Here is a 16,663-nt window from a genome sequence, read left to right as displayed (position 1 = left end):
AGCTTTAATGCAAAAAAGGCAAAGCTAACACTAGGGGTATGTTACAGACCCACGAGGGTCAGAATAAGAAGGAAAACAGTTTGCTCTATGAAGAGACAAAGCTATGTGAAAGCTGGAAGCTCACTTCAATCAACCTATTGGAAATACTGAAGTTGTCTGGGGTCCAAGTTAGTAAATATAATGCACAGCTGCTTCATGACCAAGTATGTAAGGGAAGACTTTAGAGATAAGGTGTGTTTTGACTTGAAAATTGTAAGTGACTCAGACAACATACAGGGAATGGAAGTTGTGGATAGTCACTGGATAGTGACCACAGAAGAGTTACATCAGTGTAAGGGGAGGTACTGAGTGCCCAGGGGATAGTGCTGGAACCCCAATAGTTTTACTTCTGGACCTGCCAGGAGCAGGGGATCCTGGTAGAGTGTGGGAAACTTGGAAGTCCGAGTTTCCCCCGCAGGCTGTGGAGTTGTAACTGTGTGTGTGTGTGTGACATCACGGACAGGTTCCCCGTCCGGAAGCCTGCCTGTGAATCAGGCTGACATTCCTATCGGGCGGGGAACGCTGGAGAAGAGGCATCAGCTGCAGGTATGTGTGAGCGCCGGCCCTAGGGGGGAAGTGGACTGATCCCCAACTCTGGGTGTAATGTATTTGCTTCATGGGTCCTTTGCTTAACAATTCATAGCAACACATTGCTATTAAGAACTAGTTGGTTTATTAGCAAAGGTTTAACAATCACACTACACATTACCAGTTCATCCACCAGGCTCATAACCACCTGGCTCATCATGGATCCTCTGAACCCAACTGGTTGGGGTTTTATTGAGTCTTGTGAACTTCACGTGACTGGCTAAGTCATTCACAACTCAACAGCTCTACCAACCTGTGAGCATACTCACAGGTGCATACATTACATCGGGGAGGGCTGGGGTTCGATGCCCGATTCTGAGGGGATTCTGATCTTGGGTGGGGTCCGATCTCCCATCCAAAGGGTGGGGGAAAATTTGTATGGAGGAGTAGGTTGATGGGGTGAGCTAGTAGGTCCAGGAGGAAGCACGCCTGTTCCTCCTGGCACACAAGGGTTGCTCCCCGAGGCTGTCCTCACCTCGTTGCAGCTACCGGGATTCCCGAGGTCTGGGAAACCCAGCCGGCCGCAGTTAAACCTACCAAACAGGTTAATCCAAGGCTACCAGCCTTATTTAACATGCAAACTCGCTTCCTGGGAGCGGGTTGGCTGCCCGTCCCCCGTCCCGCCTCTGTTAAAACCGGAAGTGGGCAAGTTCAAGGTGTGTTACGGTCGGGATTCAGATTTTTAGCTCTTTAACCTCCCACCCAACCCAATCTACCCATTTTTGGGGGGTTAAGGTTAGAAATTTTTCACAGCCTCAACACATCTCTTATATCAGTGTGTCAGATCGCAGTGTGTGTACATTGCCTATTTCATTGGATCTAAATCAATATATCTCCTTGAGGATTTCAGAAAAGGAGGGAATAAAATTAGAGGGAAAAACAGATGATGTCCTCAGTAATTGCATTAATTGAAAAGAAGGGACCTGCTTTCTATTAATAACATACATGTTTCTTGTTCTCAGACTGGTAAAGCAGATGCCATAACTGTGGATGGTGGAGATATATATCAGGGAGGCATCCTTCCTCAACCACGCCTGAAACCAATCATAGCTGAGAATATCACAGGTAATCGCTTATCAAATGCAGACAATATAGTTCCATCTTATGGACAACTGCTCCACCTAGTGGACTACTGTGGTAATGCAATAAAGACATCAGGTGACAGGTCACCTGACAAGTTCCTGAGTTAAGAGCCATCTTGTAAAAGTGTGTGTTGTGATGTCATAAAGAATATATCACGTTGGTGATGAAGGATAGGATTCCTGGACACCCTAGCTGAAATTTTTGTTGATGGATGATTACAGCCAAACAGAGAGACTAGAGGGGTCCTTTGTTTGCAGAACAGCTAAAATCGAAGGTAAATTACAAACACACTTGGCTATGGGAATAATAGGGTGCTTGGGTGAGTTTCATTGTGACCATTAGACTTTCAGAGCGTATGGGGAGTGGCTAGAAATGTTTTTCACCGCGAATAGTATCATCGAAGTCCCCGATGATGAAAACCGTAACCGGGTGGTGTTGAAAAGAAAACGGGCTATTTTCCTCATTGAAGCAGACCCCGAGGTGTATGAAACGCTGAAAAATGTGCTTGTTCCTGTCATGCCAAAGGACACATCACTTACGGAGATTCTAAGAAAGTTAGAACAGCACGACAGTCCTGAGCCCCTGGAAATTGCTGAAAGTTATCATTTTGGAACACGAGATCAGTAAAGTATCAGTGAGTACTGACAACTGAATTGCCTACAGGTTAAAAGTAAAAGGCAGTTGGGCCCCAAGGCCTCAGCAACTGGCCAAAGTAACAGAACATTGAAGTCATGCTATCGGTGTCTGGGACAACACATTGCTCAAAGTTGTCCATATATGAAGACAGAGTGTTTCTTCTGCATAAAAACTGGGCATCATGCGATGACATGCCCACTGAAGAGTAAACCAGCTTTCAAGGTTATAAATAGAAATCCTCAGAGAGTACACAGCATGGAAGAAAAGCAACAGGTGAAGAGTTACACGTCATCAAGAGCATGAGGGTATCTAACAGCGATTCGAAAAGTATCACCATCCAAGTAAGTGGAACAAAAATATCCATGGAAATCGACACTGGTGCATCCGTGAGCGTAGTATCAGAATTGCTGTATCTCCACAAATTGTGTGATTTCTCATTGGAGTAATCCAAGATAAAGCTGCGAGGTTACTCAGGAGAGAACATTCCTGTGGTAGGCCATATTACCGTATCGGTGAAATACAAGGATCAATTTCAGAGCTTACCACTATTAGTGGTGGCAAGAAACAAGCCTGCCTTACTCGGAAGAAATTGGTTGGAATCACTGAAGCTGGATTGGAGTGAGATTTTTCGTGTTGAAACGAGATTTGCATCGAAGGATGATGTCATCAAGAAGTATCCGAAGGTGTTCGGCGAAACAGGCAGTCCGATCCAAGGCTTCAAGGCGAGTGTCAGGGTACAGAAGGACACTAGATCGGTTTACTGCAAGCCACGTTCCATACCATATGCATTCAGTTGAGCTAGATCTCAAAAGACTGGAGACGAAGAACATTATCTCTAAGATAGATCTATGAAATTGGGCAACACCCATTGTTGTTGTACCTAAGTCCGATGGTAAGGTAAAGTTGTGTGAGGATTATAAAGTAACTGTAAACCAAGTTCTAGAGGGTAATCTCCCCAATACATTGCCAAGTGTAGAAAATTTGTTCACAACACTGACAGGTGGTCAGATCTTCTCAAAGTTGGATCTCACAAATGCCTACTTACAACTGGAACTAGATGAGGAGTTCATGTCATGCTTGACTATAAATACTCATCTAGGCCTATATTAATTTAATAGGCTACCATTTGGAGTATCTTCGGCCCCTGCCATATTCCAAGGGGTGATGAACTAGATTTTGCAAGGCATTGAAGGGGTAATATTTAGATGTTATTTAGATGACATAGTAATTTCAATATCAAACAGGCAAATCCACAATAACATTTTGAATGAAGTGCTCAAACGGCAAGAGAAGTACAGAGTGCGAGTGACTGCTCACAAGTGTGAGTTATTTCAAAATTCAGTGGAATACTTCAGGCACAGAGTAGACAAAGGTGGTTTACATTCAACCAAGGGAAAGCTGAATGCACCTACTCCCAAGAATGTCACTGAACTTTGATCATTTTTGGGTCTTTTGAACTATTATGGGAAGTTCCTACCAAATTTGGCTACAGTGTTACATCCACTGAATGAGCTGTCGAAAAAACAGCTCTATTGGAAGTGGTCAGAAGAATGCGACGCAGCATTCAATGAGTGTAAAAGCCAATTGGTAGAGAGCACCATGTTAGTTCACTATGACGTATCTAAAGAGAAACAGTTAAGACAGAAAGAGAATCATGATAGAGGTAGAGTAAGAGAGAGAGGTGTAAATTAAATCAGAAGGTGAGAGTGAAGAACCATCACCATAAATGGTTAAAGTGGTTACCAGGAAGAATGGTGAAGATACGTGGTCCTCGCACATATTTGGTCAAGATATTTGATCATGGACAGGTTAGCTTTGTTCGCATTGATCATATTTTACCTACAGATGTGGAAGGAGTTGAAAGTTCGAATGATTTGATTATTTCTGACTCATCAGATAGTCTTATTACAAGTACAGTGCCAGTAGCAAATCCTACATCAAATGTAATAGAAACAAGTCCAAGAGAAAGTCAGAATTTAAGTCTGAGACTGAGTCAGGCAGACAAATAGTCTGAAGTTGTAGAGTTTTCAAATGTAAATTTGCTTGGAGGAAAACTTTCCTCAGGATCAGCCTAGAATGAGTCTAAGTTCGACAACATGTTTGGAAGGTTCCGTTTGAGAGTGAAGGTATCCTCTTCGAAACAGGAAACCAGTGGTTAAGTTTGATTTATAAATATGGTAAAATAAGTCTATATCTTTTGCTATGTATAACCATACAAGTTATGTATGATGATTGTTATATTTACTCCTTCATTAAGGAGGGAGAAATGTAATATAGTTTCACCTTATGGACTACTTCTCCACCTGGTGGACTACTGTGGTAATGTAGCCATTGCTGTAAATGTAATAAAGACATCAGGTGACAGGTCACCTGACAAGTTCCTGGGTTAAGAGCCATATTGTAAAAGTGTGTGTTGTGATGTCGTAAATATAACACAGACAACAAAACTGTTATAAAAAAAAGAAAAGGAGAGAAAGCACTTTGGCTGTGAAATTCGACACCTTAGTGCCAGTAGTTATAGCAGTTTAAACAAAAATGGCATCCTCCTAGTGAGGCCGATAGTACAGGCGGTACGTGCGTGCGCCAGCAGTTTGCAGAGTTGGCAGATCGTGACACCGGTCAGCATGTAATGATGACTTGACACACGACCTGCCATATGCGATGTCGTGATCTATTCAATGCCCTCTCCTAAACGCACACAGCTGAACATGCCTTCAGCTGCACAAGTGACCCTCCCACCAGCATTATTTAAAAGGAAACACCAACTTGCAGGTAAAATGATTATTGCTCTTGGACCGAGTCTTGCAGAATTTGTATTAACACTGGGTTGCTGGAAGAGATTTGAAAAGTTGGTAAAGTGTGTAGGGAGTGCTGCTGGACGTTGGGATGAGGTTGGCAGCTACTGGGAGACTCTGAGTACACCACTTGCTCCCAGTCATGGGGGCTCTAGTTACAGTCTTCCTCATGCTCAGTATATCAGGGAGATGGAGCAGAGGCAGCAAAGACAAGCTGCTCTCAGATGGAGGAGGAGGAAGGGATGGAGGGCTCTCAGAAGGATGCCTAAACAGAGAGAAGCAGGAGGTGTACACATGTGGCTTTGCCAGGATATCGGACTTTCCCATGGTGTAGGGTGCCATCGACTGCACACATGTGGCTTTGCAGGCGCCGCATCTCAATGGTGAAATGTTCCCTAACCGCAAAAGGTACCACTCACTTAATGTGCCGTTTGTGTGCGACCACATCCTGATGGTGAATGCATGATATCCTAGCAGCAGTCATGATGCCTTCATCCTGTGCCAGTCTGCTGTACCAACAATCTTCCAGTCACCATGTCAAATCCGAGGGAGGCTGCTAGGTGGCAAAGGCTGTCCACTCTACACCTGACTGACGACTCCCCTCCGCAACACCACTACTCGTGGCCAGCACTAGCATAATGACAGCCATGCTGCTATGAAGAACATCATTGAGCAGACCATCGGGTAGCAACAGTTCCATTGCCTTGACCACTCGGGAGGAGCCCTCCAGTACTCGCCGGAGTGGGCATATCAATTCATGGTGGTCTGCTGCATTCATCACAACTTGGCCAACTGAAGACGCAGCCCCTGTCACCATCATCATAGGCAGTCCCTTGGAGTCGAGGCTTCCACTCCTAAAATGAGTTCTTTGGTGGCTGAATAGACCAACACAAGAGCCACAGACCCTGGTAGGACAGATATTCGTCGGAGGAAGGGGATGGAGTGGCACTGATTTACCACATTTTCCTTCCGCTGCCTGCGCCTGACCTCTTCACGCTCACAGCATTGAGATTCGAAGAGTTCGATGCCCTTCCGGATGCACTTTCTCCACCTAGGGCGGTCTGCAGCCAGGGTCTCTCAGGTGTCAGTGGTGATGTTGCACTTCACCAGGGAGGCTTTGAGGGTGTCCTTATAACGTTTCCGCTGCCCACCTTTGGCTCATTTGCCGTGAATGAGCTCCGTGTAGAGCAATTGCTTGGGGATTCTCGTGTCTGGCATGCGAACAATGTGGCCTGCCCAGCAGAGCTGATCAAGTGTGGTCAGTGCGTCAATGCTGGGGATGTTGGCCTGGTCGAGGACGCTGATGTCCTACAGGGGATTTGCAGGATTTTGTGGATTTGCAGGATATTTCGTTGGTGATATATCTCCAGCAACTTGATGTGTCTTCTGTACATCGTTCATGCCTCTGACCTATACAGGAAGGTGGGTATTATTACAGCCCTGTAGACCATGAGGGCCTGGTCCTCGAAAACTCTTTTCCTCAAGTGGCCGACAGCTGCACTGGCGCACTGGAGGCGATGTTGACTCTCCGCATCAATGTCTGCCTTTGTTGACAAGAGGTTCCCGAGGTATGGGAAGTGGTCCACGTTGTCAAGGGCCGCGCCGTGAATCTTAATGACTGGGGGGGCAGTGCTGTGCGGCGAGGACAGGCTGATGGAGGACCTTTGTCTTATGGATGTTAAGCGTAAGGCCCATGCTTTCATATGCCTCGGTGAATACATCGACTATATCCTGGAGTTCAGCCTCAGAATGTGCGCAGACGCAGGCATCGTCCGTGTACTGCAGTTTAACGACAGAGGTTTGGGTGATCTTGGATCTAGTCTGGAGGCGGCGTGGTTAAACAGCTTCCCATTGGTTCTGTAGTTTAGTTCCACTCCAGCGATGGAGCATGGCAGCGAGAAAGATTGAGAAGAGGGTTGGAGCGATGACGCAGCCCTGTTTGACCCCGGTCCGGACGTGGATCCACTGGTAAAGATCACAGCCTGCATGTCGTCATGGAGCAGGCGAAGGATGTTGAAAAACTTTTGGCGGCATCCAAAATGGAGGAGGACTCTCCATAAGCCCTCACGGTCACAGTGTCAAAGGCCTTTGTAAGATTGAAAAAGGCCGTGTTTAAGGGCTGGCGCTGCTCCCTGCATTTTTCCTGCAGTTGTTGTGCTGCAAAGATCATGTCCGTTATTCCCCATAGGGGACGAAATCTGCACTGTGAATCCGGGAGGAACTCCTTGACCACAGAGAGAAGACGGTTGAGGAGAACTCTAGTGACAACCTTCCCAGTGGTTCATAGCAGGGAGATTCCCCTGTAGTTCCTGCAGTCGGATTTGTTCCCCTTTTTAAAAATGGACACGATCACTGCATCTCTGAGATCTCCCGGCATGCTCTCCTCCCTCCAAATGAGAGAGATGAGGTCATGTATCCGCGCCAACAGCGCCTCTCCGCCATATTTTAATGCCTCAGCAGGAATTCCATCCGCACCCGTAGCCTTGTTATTCTTGAGCTGTTTTATGACTTTGCCTACCTCGTGCAGTGTTGGGGTCTCACTGAGTTGGTGGTGGGTCGCATGCTGCGGGATGGAGTTGAGAACACTCGAGTCAAAGGCAGAGTCTCGATTGAGGAGATCTTCAAAGTGCTCCTTCCAGCGGACTCTGACAGCCTCGGTGTCCTTGATGAGTGTTTCCCCGTTCTTGGCCAGGAGTGGGGTGGGGCCTTGGGAGTTTGGTCCGTAGGTGGCTTTGACTGCAATGAAGAATCCTCGCATGTCGTGGCTGTCGGCTAGTTGTTGTATCATCTGCGCTTTCTCCATCCACCATCTGTTCTTTAGGTCCCGGGTTTTTTGTTGGACCTCAGCTATGAGCTGTCTGTAACATTGCTTTGTAGCTCCCGAATTGGGTTGTTGCTTGAAGCTCAGAAATGCTCTGTGCTTACGAACTATTAGTTCTGAGATCTCCTGATCATTTTCATCAAACCAGTCCTGGTGTTTTCTGGTTGAATAACCAAGTGTCTCTTCACAGGCACTGGTTATGGAGGCCTGGAGGGCAAACCAAGCGCTATGGGGATTCAGCATCTCAGGGTCATCAAGGCACACCAGATTGGCTGTGAGGCGCTGGCTGTATAGGGCTCTCTTAACTGGATCTTTAAGTGCCCCGGTATTAACTTTTTTGCAGCACTGCTTCTGCTGTCCCCTCTGCTTTGGGGCTATGTTAATATTGATGATGGATCAGATTAGGCGATGGTCCGTCCAGCAGTCATCAGCTTCTGTCATGGTGCGGGTGATGCGCACATCCTTGCGATCCCTGGCTCGGACGATGGCATAGTCAAGCAGGTGCCAGTGTTTGGAGCGAGGGTGTTGCCACGATGTCTTGTAATTGTCCCTCTGGTGTTGGTGATGAGGAGTTCATGTTCTAGACATTTTGTCAGGAGTAGGGTGCCGTTGGAGTTGGATTTCCTTACCCCCTCTCTGCCAATCATGTCTCCCCAGAGGGCTGTGTTTTTGCCGACCCTAGCATTAAAGTCACCTAGGAGGATCAATTTGTCATTGTGGGAACGGGGGATAGCCTCATCTTGCATCTAGTGTTGGGTTGTATGCACTGATGAATGTGGCGCATTGGTTCCGGGATAGTGAGGTGAAGGATCATAGAAACATAGAAACATAGAAAATAGGTGCAGGATTAGGCCATTCGGCCCTTCTAGCCTGCACCGCCATTCAATGAGTTCATGGCTGAACATTCAACTTCAGTACCCCATTCCTGCTTTCTCGCCATACCCCTTGATCCCCCTAGCAGTAAGGACCTCATCTAACTCCTTTTTGAATATATTTAGTGAATTGGCCTCAACAACTTTCTGTGGTAGAGAATTCCACAGGTTCACCACTCTCTGGGTGAAGAAGTTCCTCCGCATCTCGGTCCTAAATGGCTTACCCCTTATCCTTAGACTGTGACCCCTGGTTCTGGACTTCCCCAACATTGGGAACATTCTTCCTGCATCTAACCTGTCTAACCCCGTCAGAATTTTATATGTTTCTATGAGGTCCCCTCTCATTCTTCTGAACTCCAGTGAATACAAGCCCAGTTGATCCAGTCTTTCTTGATAGGTCAGTCCCGCCATCCCGGGAATCAGTCTGGTGAACCTTCGCTGCACTCCCTCAATAGCAAGAATGTCCTTCCTCAGGTTAGGAGACCAAAACTGTACACAATACTCCAGGTGTGGCCTCACCAATGCCCTGTACAACTGTAGCAACACCTCCCTCATGAGGCGTTCGTTAACCTCGGAGACTTTGAGCGGCCGACCAGTTTATTTTTGATGACGAAGCCGACTCCATGAAGGTGGAAAGTTCTTCCTCTGGTTTTCCTTTCCTTTCCTCTCCATCATGTTCCTTGAGCTGGCCTTCCCCTGCCCACCGGGTCTCGCTGAGGGCGGCGATGTCAAAGTCAAAACGTCTAAGTTCCCGGGCAACTATGGCATTCCGGTCTGTCACTGTTGGAGTTGTCCATTAGGGTCCTGACGTACCAGGTCCTGAACTTCATATTAGATGAGTGGAAGATGCCTGTGCATGAATTCTTTTAACGTAGGGTTGGCCGTTGCACTCCAACCACCACAAGGGCTTAGCCGAGCAAGGTCTTGGTCCAGTGGCAAGGGGTCACCACGGGTTCAGTGACCACCTCAGGAGGATGAGGAAGAAGAAGAAGAGGAGGAGGAGATGGAACGGAGGAGGCAGCCTGCACACAAGTTCTGCTGCAGAGGACTCAGATGAGGACTGAAGGCTAGCTTCAAATAGAGATCTCATCCCATGAACGGGCCGGGCCCCCTGCTGAGCACTCAGCCAACCAGCAGCGCCCTCAGCACTGGGCTAAATGCATCAATCATGTTAATTAGCCAGCAGCACAAATGTCGCTGCTTTCAATGGCCGCGGGCAGATCCCGCATTGTGATCCTCACACCTGCTTTCGGGCCTTATCAAATTTTAGGTCCTTTATTTATAATGGGCCTGATACCTGCAGTTACTCAATAGCACCCACTGCTCACCCCTATAGTGAGTCTGCCACTCGGATCTGTTGCATACATTGCCCTGGCAGAGCTCAATGTAATGTCACGGGCTTTTTAGACAAGAAATGGTGACATTTTGAGACAATTGTTTTGCATCTTTCAGTAAGATTCTGATTAGAGGTAGCATCTTTAATTTATGGTGTGTCCATCATTTAGTGCGTCACATAATTGTTACATGTGGAAATGATTCTGTTAAAATATTTCAACTGGATACAGATTCTGAAGTGAAGTGCTTGGATCCCTTTCCTGGCCCTAATCCCTCTCTTTATTAAAACTGTCATATTCTAGATTGGTGGATCTGGGTGAGAGCTCCCTCAAAGATCTATACATCTTCCAAATGTCTGATTCAAAACATTAAAAATGATCAGTTGCTTACGGTCTCTAAATTGTGCATATACAAGAACAAATTTCAAAAAATACAGGTCCTACTAACGAAGCTGCCTCCAAAGGACCTGAAAAAGAACGTCAGCTACAACTGGCTTCTCCCAAAAACCCTCAACAGTTGGGTTTCTCTTTAGAGTAACCTTTCAAAATGTGCATAGGAACCTCTAACAACTTTTACGATAAGACCTTGTCTACAGTGATTCCTATAGCCTGTGATAGATCCCTATCCACAACGATCTCAATAACCTATGATAGACCCCTCTTCACAGCAATCTCAATAACCTGTGTTAGACCCCTCCCACAGCAAATCTCTATAACCTCTGATAGAGCTCACTCCACAGCGATTTCACTAAACTGTGATAGACCCCTCTGCACAGCGATCTCAATAATCTATAATAGACCCCTCTTTATAGCGAAATCAATACCTGCAATAGACTCCTCTCTAAAGGTATTTCAATATCTGTGATAGACGTCTCTCTGAAGGTATTTCAATACCTGCGATAGACGCTTCTCTACAGGCATCTCATTACCTACGATAGATGCCTCTCTACAGGTATCTCATTATCTGCGATAGACGCCTCTCTACAGGTATCTCATTACCTACGATAGACGCCTCTCTACAGGTATCTCATTACCTACGATAGACGCCTCTCTACAGGTATCTCATTATCTGCGATAGACGCCTCTCTACAGGTATCTCATTACCTACGATAGACGCCTCTCTACAGGTATCTCATTACCTACGATAGACGCCTCTCTACAGGTATCTCATTATCTGCGATAGACGCCTCTCTACAGGTATCTCATTACCTACGATAGACGCCTCTCTACAGGTATCTCATTACCTACGATAGACGCCTCTCTACAGGTATCTCATTATCTGCGATTGACGCCTCTCTACAGGCATATCAATACCTGCGATAGATGCCTCTCTACAGGTATCTCAATACCTGTGATAGTCCACTCTTGGCAGAAACCTCAACATGCAATAGAACGCACTATACAGCGATCTCAATATGGGTAATAGACCCCGCTCCACACTGATCTCAATAACCTGTGTGTCTTATTCTGCTTTCCATTATTTAAGACAATTACAAAGCATTATCACTTGTGTTTTCAGAGCCTTCTGCAATATTTCCACAAGGATTTGAGCTTGTTCCATCACCAGAATAATTATACCAATTGATGTGGATGCATTGGGTATGAACTGGAAATGAGATTTCTGAGACTTCTAATGATCTGACATGACTGTGCGTTTGTGTGTTACAGGGGAGGCCTGCTATTATGCTGTAGCAGTGGTGAAGAAAACCAGCAGATTTGGATTCAATGATTTGAGGGGCAAGAAATCCTGTCACACTGGTCTGGGTAAATCTGCTGGCTGGATCATCCCGATAGGAACCATTCTGAAGAAAAATTCAGTCACATTGAATGCAGACGACCCTGTTGAACAATGTAATGTGCTTTCTTGCTTTCTTTTGTCAGAAACTTTTCAATAGTTGTACTCAGACTGGGTCAGTGAAAGTAACAAAGAAGTTAATAAAAAGTTAACTGAAAAAGATTGCCAATACCAGGCAGACCAGGTGTGTCGAGTGGGCAGAAAGAGAGCAGAAGCTGAGTGGTCATGAGAACAGACTGGCAGTGGGCCGGAATATTTTCATGGGGCCTGGAGGAGCACTCCTGGTTCCACAAAAATAGTAAAAAAATAAAACCCAAAAGAATTAACTTTTTGAAGAGGCCTCCAACAATCCCTTTCAGGATCTCTGGGTAGGCCTGGAAAAATGGGACTGGCATGTGCTGTGTATGCTCTGCCCATTTCTCTTTCAAAGTTGCAATCAGGGTCCTACAACAGGCACAGGACCCCCCCCCCCCCCCCCCTCACCATCCACCACTTGTGTAATTAAGCATACCTTTTAATCTCATTGGCCCAGATTTTGTGAAATCTCTCAAGTCAGAGAAAATGATGAAAACTTCTGCTTTTCTGAAGTAATATTGCTGTTAAATTCCCTACTAAAAGTTTGACCCAAAGGGAGTGGTGTAACTAGGGTATTAACAGCATAGTCTGAAAGACTAATTTTAATTTTGTGCATTGCCAAATTTTTCCATTTTAATAAAATTCAACATTTATAAGAAACTTTAAAGAAAAATTAAATTTTTATTTAAAAGTTAGTTCATCTTTATTTCAGGTTTGCCATTTCCCCAATCTTAGTTTCGCTCTCTCTAACATTTTTTAAAAGTTAGAATTTTAAAAACTTACCCACTTCTTTGTTCACTGTCTGTGAGAATTCTGCATTTTGATTGGCTGCTTAAACAGCTTGTTGACGTCACAGCAGTTCGCACTAGGTGATCCCCACTATACTACGTTGGTTTGAATTACATGTCGGAAAACCCGAACTTCTCGATACAGAGATCACAAAAACTTTGTGCGAAGCTTACTTCGGGGCCAGTGGTGCACAGTTTTGCTTTGCCACTGACTGTAAATTCTGGGCCAATATGTCAATTCCTCCTCTGTTACTGTGACGCATGCATCACCCCATTTACTGTTTAAAAGAAAAGGAATGTATAAAGTGCTCTTACACAAGTAACCTATGGTGTAATTTCAAGGTTTTGTGTTTACATTGCTGAAGTTCTTGTTTGTAATCTTATCTTTTATTGACCAACCTCAGAGCTCTGCCTATCTATTGTTAAGGGGATATTTTGCTGGGGTTGTACCCAGGCACACTGGATTGCTTATACGCAGCAAATATTAGAAAATCAGGTCGGTTAGAACCCATGCCGATAAAGGAATCTGCCGGATTATCCTTCCATTCACTCAGAAAAATCAGGCAAGTTCCTTTATAGACACATGCTGCCTACATGCCCAATCTTTTGATATTCGCTGTGCCCCTGTAATTCAGTGTTGTTGGATGTAGACTCTGGGAAATCTCCCTTAATTGATTATATTAATTTCCACTTTTTTTTCCAGATGTGTCAGAGTTCTTTTCCTCCAGCTGTGTCCCAGGTGCCGGTGCACAATTCCCTAAGCTGTGTGAGCTGTGTAAAGGAAAAGGATCAAATTTCTGCCATCGATCACACAGCGAACCGTATTACGATTATTCAGGAGCATTTAAGTAAGTATTCCTTGTTTCTGGAGTCTGAAATCACCAAACCTTTCTATAGGATAGCAAGTTACACCCAATTATCAAACCTTTCTATAGGTCAACAAGTTCCACCCAATCACCAAACCTTTCTGTAGGACAGCAAGGTTCACTCCTCTGGTTATTGGGTGCAGTTTAGTTATAAACAACTTTAAATCTCTCCATTCTATTGGTTAATATTAATGATGTATCTAGTAAAATGTATAACTGAAAATAAGGGAACAATGTTGTTGAGCATATCCATCCAGGATTTTTCTTTTTTAAACCACATGGGAAACTAATCACCCCGCATTTTAGAGTGTTTTTGAACCACATGAGAAAGAAAGAAAATATTGCACCTGTGTCGCACCTTTCATGACCTCAGGATGTCCCAAAGAACTTCACAGCCAAAGTATCTTTGAGGTGTACTCATGGTTATAATGTTGGCAGCCAATGTACACACAAGATTTCACAAATTACTAGATAATCTTTTTTAGTGATGTTGGGTGAGGGATAAATATTGGCCAGGACACTGAAAAACTTCCCTGCTCTTTAAAAATTGTCTTGGGATCTTTGACGTCCATCTGAGAGGGCAGACGAGACTTCAGTTTAATGTCTCAGCCACAAATAGGATCCTCGAGCAGTGCAGCACTTCCTCAGTACTGCCTGGAGTGTCATAGGAATATAAGACGAGGAGTAGACCATTTGCACCTTTCTGCTCCCATCTAACATTACTTACAATGTCATCTTAGATTATGTACTGAAATCTCTAGAGTGGGGCTTGAACCCACAACCTTCTGTTCTGTCAATCAGTTAGATCATCTGTATCTCAACTCCATTTACCTTCCTTGTTCCTAACTTTACCTAACAAAATTCTATCTCAGTTTTGAAATATTCAATTGACCTAACCTCAACAGCTTTTGGGGGAGAGAATTCCAGACTTTTACTCCCCTTTGTGTGAAGAAGTGCTTCCTGACATCACCCTAGAACAGCCCTAATTTTAATGTTATGTTCCCTTATTCTGGACTCCACCAGCAAAGGAAATAGTTTCTCTCCACTAACCCAGTCAAATCCTTTAATAATCTTAAACACCTCAATTAGATCACAACTTTCTCAAGGGAATACAGGCCTAGTTCATGCAACTTGGCCTCATAATTTAGTCTTTTTAACCCCAGTATCATTCTTGTGAATGTGTGCTGCACCTGCTCCGGGCCAATATCTCCTTCCTGACGTGCGATGCCCAGAACTGAACGCAGTGCTCCAAATGTGGTCTAACCAGAACTTTATACAGCTGTAGCATAACAGACACACCTTTACATTCCAGCTCCCTTGAGATAAAGGCTAACATTCCATTAACCATTTTCATTACTTTTTTGCACATGTTCACTAGCTTTTAGTGATTTCTGTACATGGACTCCTACATATTTCTGCTCCTCCACAGTTCCTCGCCTCTTACCGTTTAGAAAATACTCTGATCTATCTTTTTGATGTCCAAAGTGGATAACCTTACACTTCCCTACATTCACTTAATCTAGCAATATTCCTTTGCACCTTTCTGCTTCCATCTACACTACTTACTGTGTCATCTTAGATTATGCACTGAAATAGCTGGAGTGGGGCTTGAATCCACAACCGTCTGAGTGTGCTTCTTTGTTGTTGGGACTGAGGAACATTGTTGGAGCAAAGTGGAGGAAGTGTCCTTATGTATCTAATGTGTCCTTTCCTTAACCTGAGAATGGGACAATCTCAAATGAGTTTTACTCTGCACCTACCTGTAAATGCTTGATAGAGCAGTATAGAGAGAGCATTACTCTGGATTTAATCTAACCTGTGTTGTATCTGACTTGGGAATGCTTAATGCAACAGCATGGATGGAGCTTTACTTTGCATTTAAATTGAGAAGTACCTGACCTGTGAGTGTTTGATGGGGCAACGCAGTGAGAATTTTTCTCTGTCTCTATCCCATGCTGTTCCTGACCTGAGAGTATTTACGCTGGGGTCTGATTATGGTATAGCACGTGTTATGTTTATGGTGTGTGGGGGTGGCATTGCTTATAGTGCAGTGGGGTGTTTGTAGTACAGAGGGGTGTTAATGATTTTGAAGGATTTTGCTGATGATGCAGTGGAGATTTGTTTATAGTGCTTTGCTGGGTTTGTTTATGATGCAATCGAGGGTTTGTCTATGATAATGGGCTTTGGATCGATCTGCTGCTGTGAAGTTTTGAAATCAGGATATAATGTTTTTAATTTTGATATTTCTTTGGAATTAAATATAAAAATGCTTAATAGCAGATAACATCTCTCAGTTGCATGTTGTTCTATGTCCAAACCCTCTGAAGACATTTGAAAAAGATTTAGCAAGTGATTACACCCTTATGACATTCTGAATTGGGGAATGAGACTGGCTCTGTATGGTAAACTGACTGACGTGGTAATTTCTTTCTAGGTGTTTGAAGGAGGGTGAGGGAGAAGTGGCCTTTGTGAAACATACCACAGTGCCAGGTAAGTGAATCTGTGCAATCGATCTGTCTCTCAATAAAAATCTTAGCTATGCACACACGTCCTGTCTACCAAACCTTAGTTCCTTTTGCCAAGTTTTGTCACACTTTTGCGTCAACTTTGTCCATATTTATAATGGGTTATGCTGATCTAAACTCATCACCCCGTAATTGTACAATTTGGCCACTGAGCGGCTTTTCTCCATAAATTGCTTAAAATGCTTCCTGAAAGTTTTTCACCTGAAAATTTTTTCTCTGCAACTGAAATTTCTAATGTCCAAAATAAGGATTGAAGCAGTTGTTTCTTAAAAATTCAAAAAAATATTTATTTAACAATAGCATTATTCAATTTATTCATAGAGTTCTTTATTGTATTCTTTAGTGTCTTCATTAAAGTTTACACTTGAAGGTCTCAGTCTACCTCAAAAGCTTGTACTGTATAGCTTTGCCCAGAGTTGTGATGTTGTCAACTGCATTTGGATTGT

At 44.3% G+C, this 16,663-nt stretch overlaps 1 protein-coding gene across 1 annotated transcript in view; it reads left to right on the top strand.

The window, feature by feature from the left end:
• Positions 1-16,663, top strand: part of tfa (transferrin-a) — a 98,208-nt gene that overhangs the window by 24,786 nt on the left and 56,759 nt on the right. Inside the window, exons 3-6 of the mRNA XM_070883306.1 lie at positions 1,590-1,692; positions 11,837-12,019; positions 13,530-13,674; positions 16,127-16,182. Of these exons, the coding sequence (XP_070739407.1) occupies positions 1,590-1,692; positions 11,837-12,019; positions 13,530-13,674; positions 16,127-16,182 (487 nt within the window). The remainder of the gene's footprint in view (positions 1-1,589; positions 1,693-11,836; positions 12,020-13,529; positions 13,675-16,126; positions 16,183-16,663) is intronic.

This window comes from Pristiophorus japonicus, chromosome 6 (genome assembly GCF_044704955.1).
Source record: "Pristiophorus japonicus isolate sPriJap1 chromosome 6, sPriJap1.hap1, whole genome shotgun sequence".
Taxonomy (NCBI): domain Eukaryota; kingdom Metazoa; phylum Chordata; class Chondrichthyes; family Pristiophoridae; genus Pristiophorus; species Pristiophorus japonicus.
Note: the sequence above shows the minus strand (reverse complement) of the source record. Positions and strands in the feature narration are given on the sequence as shown.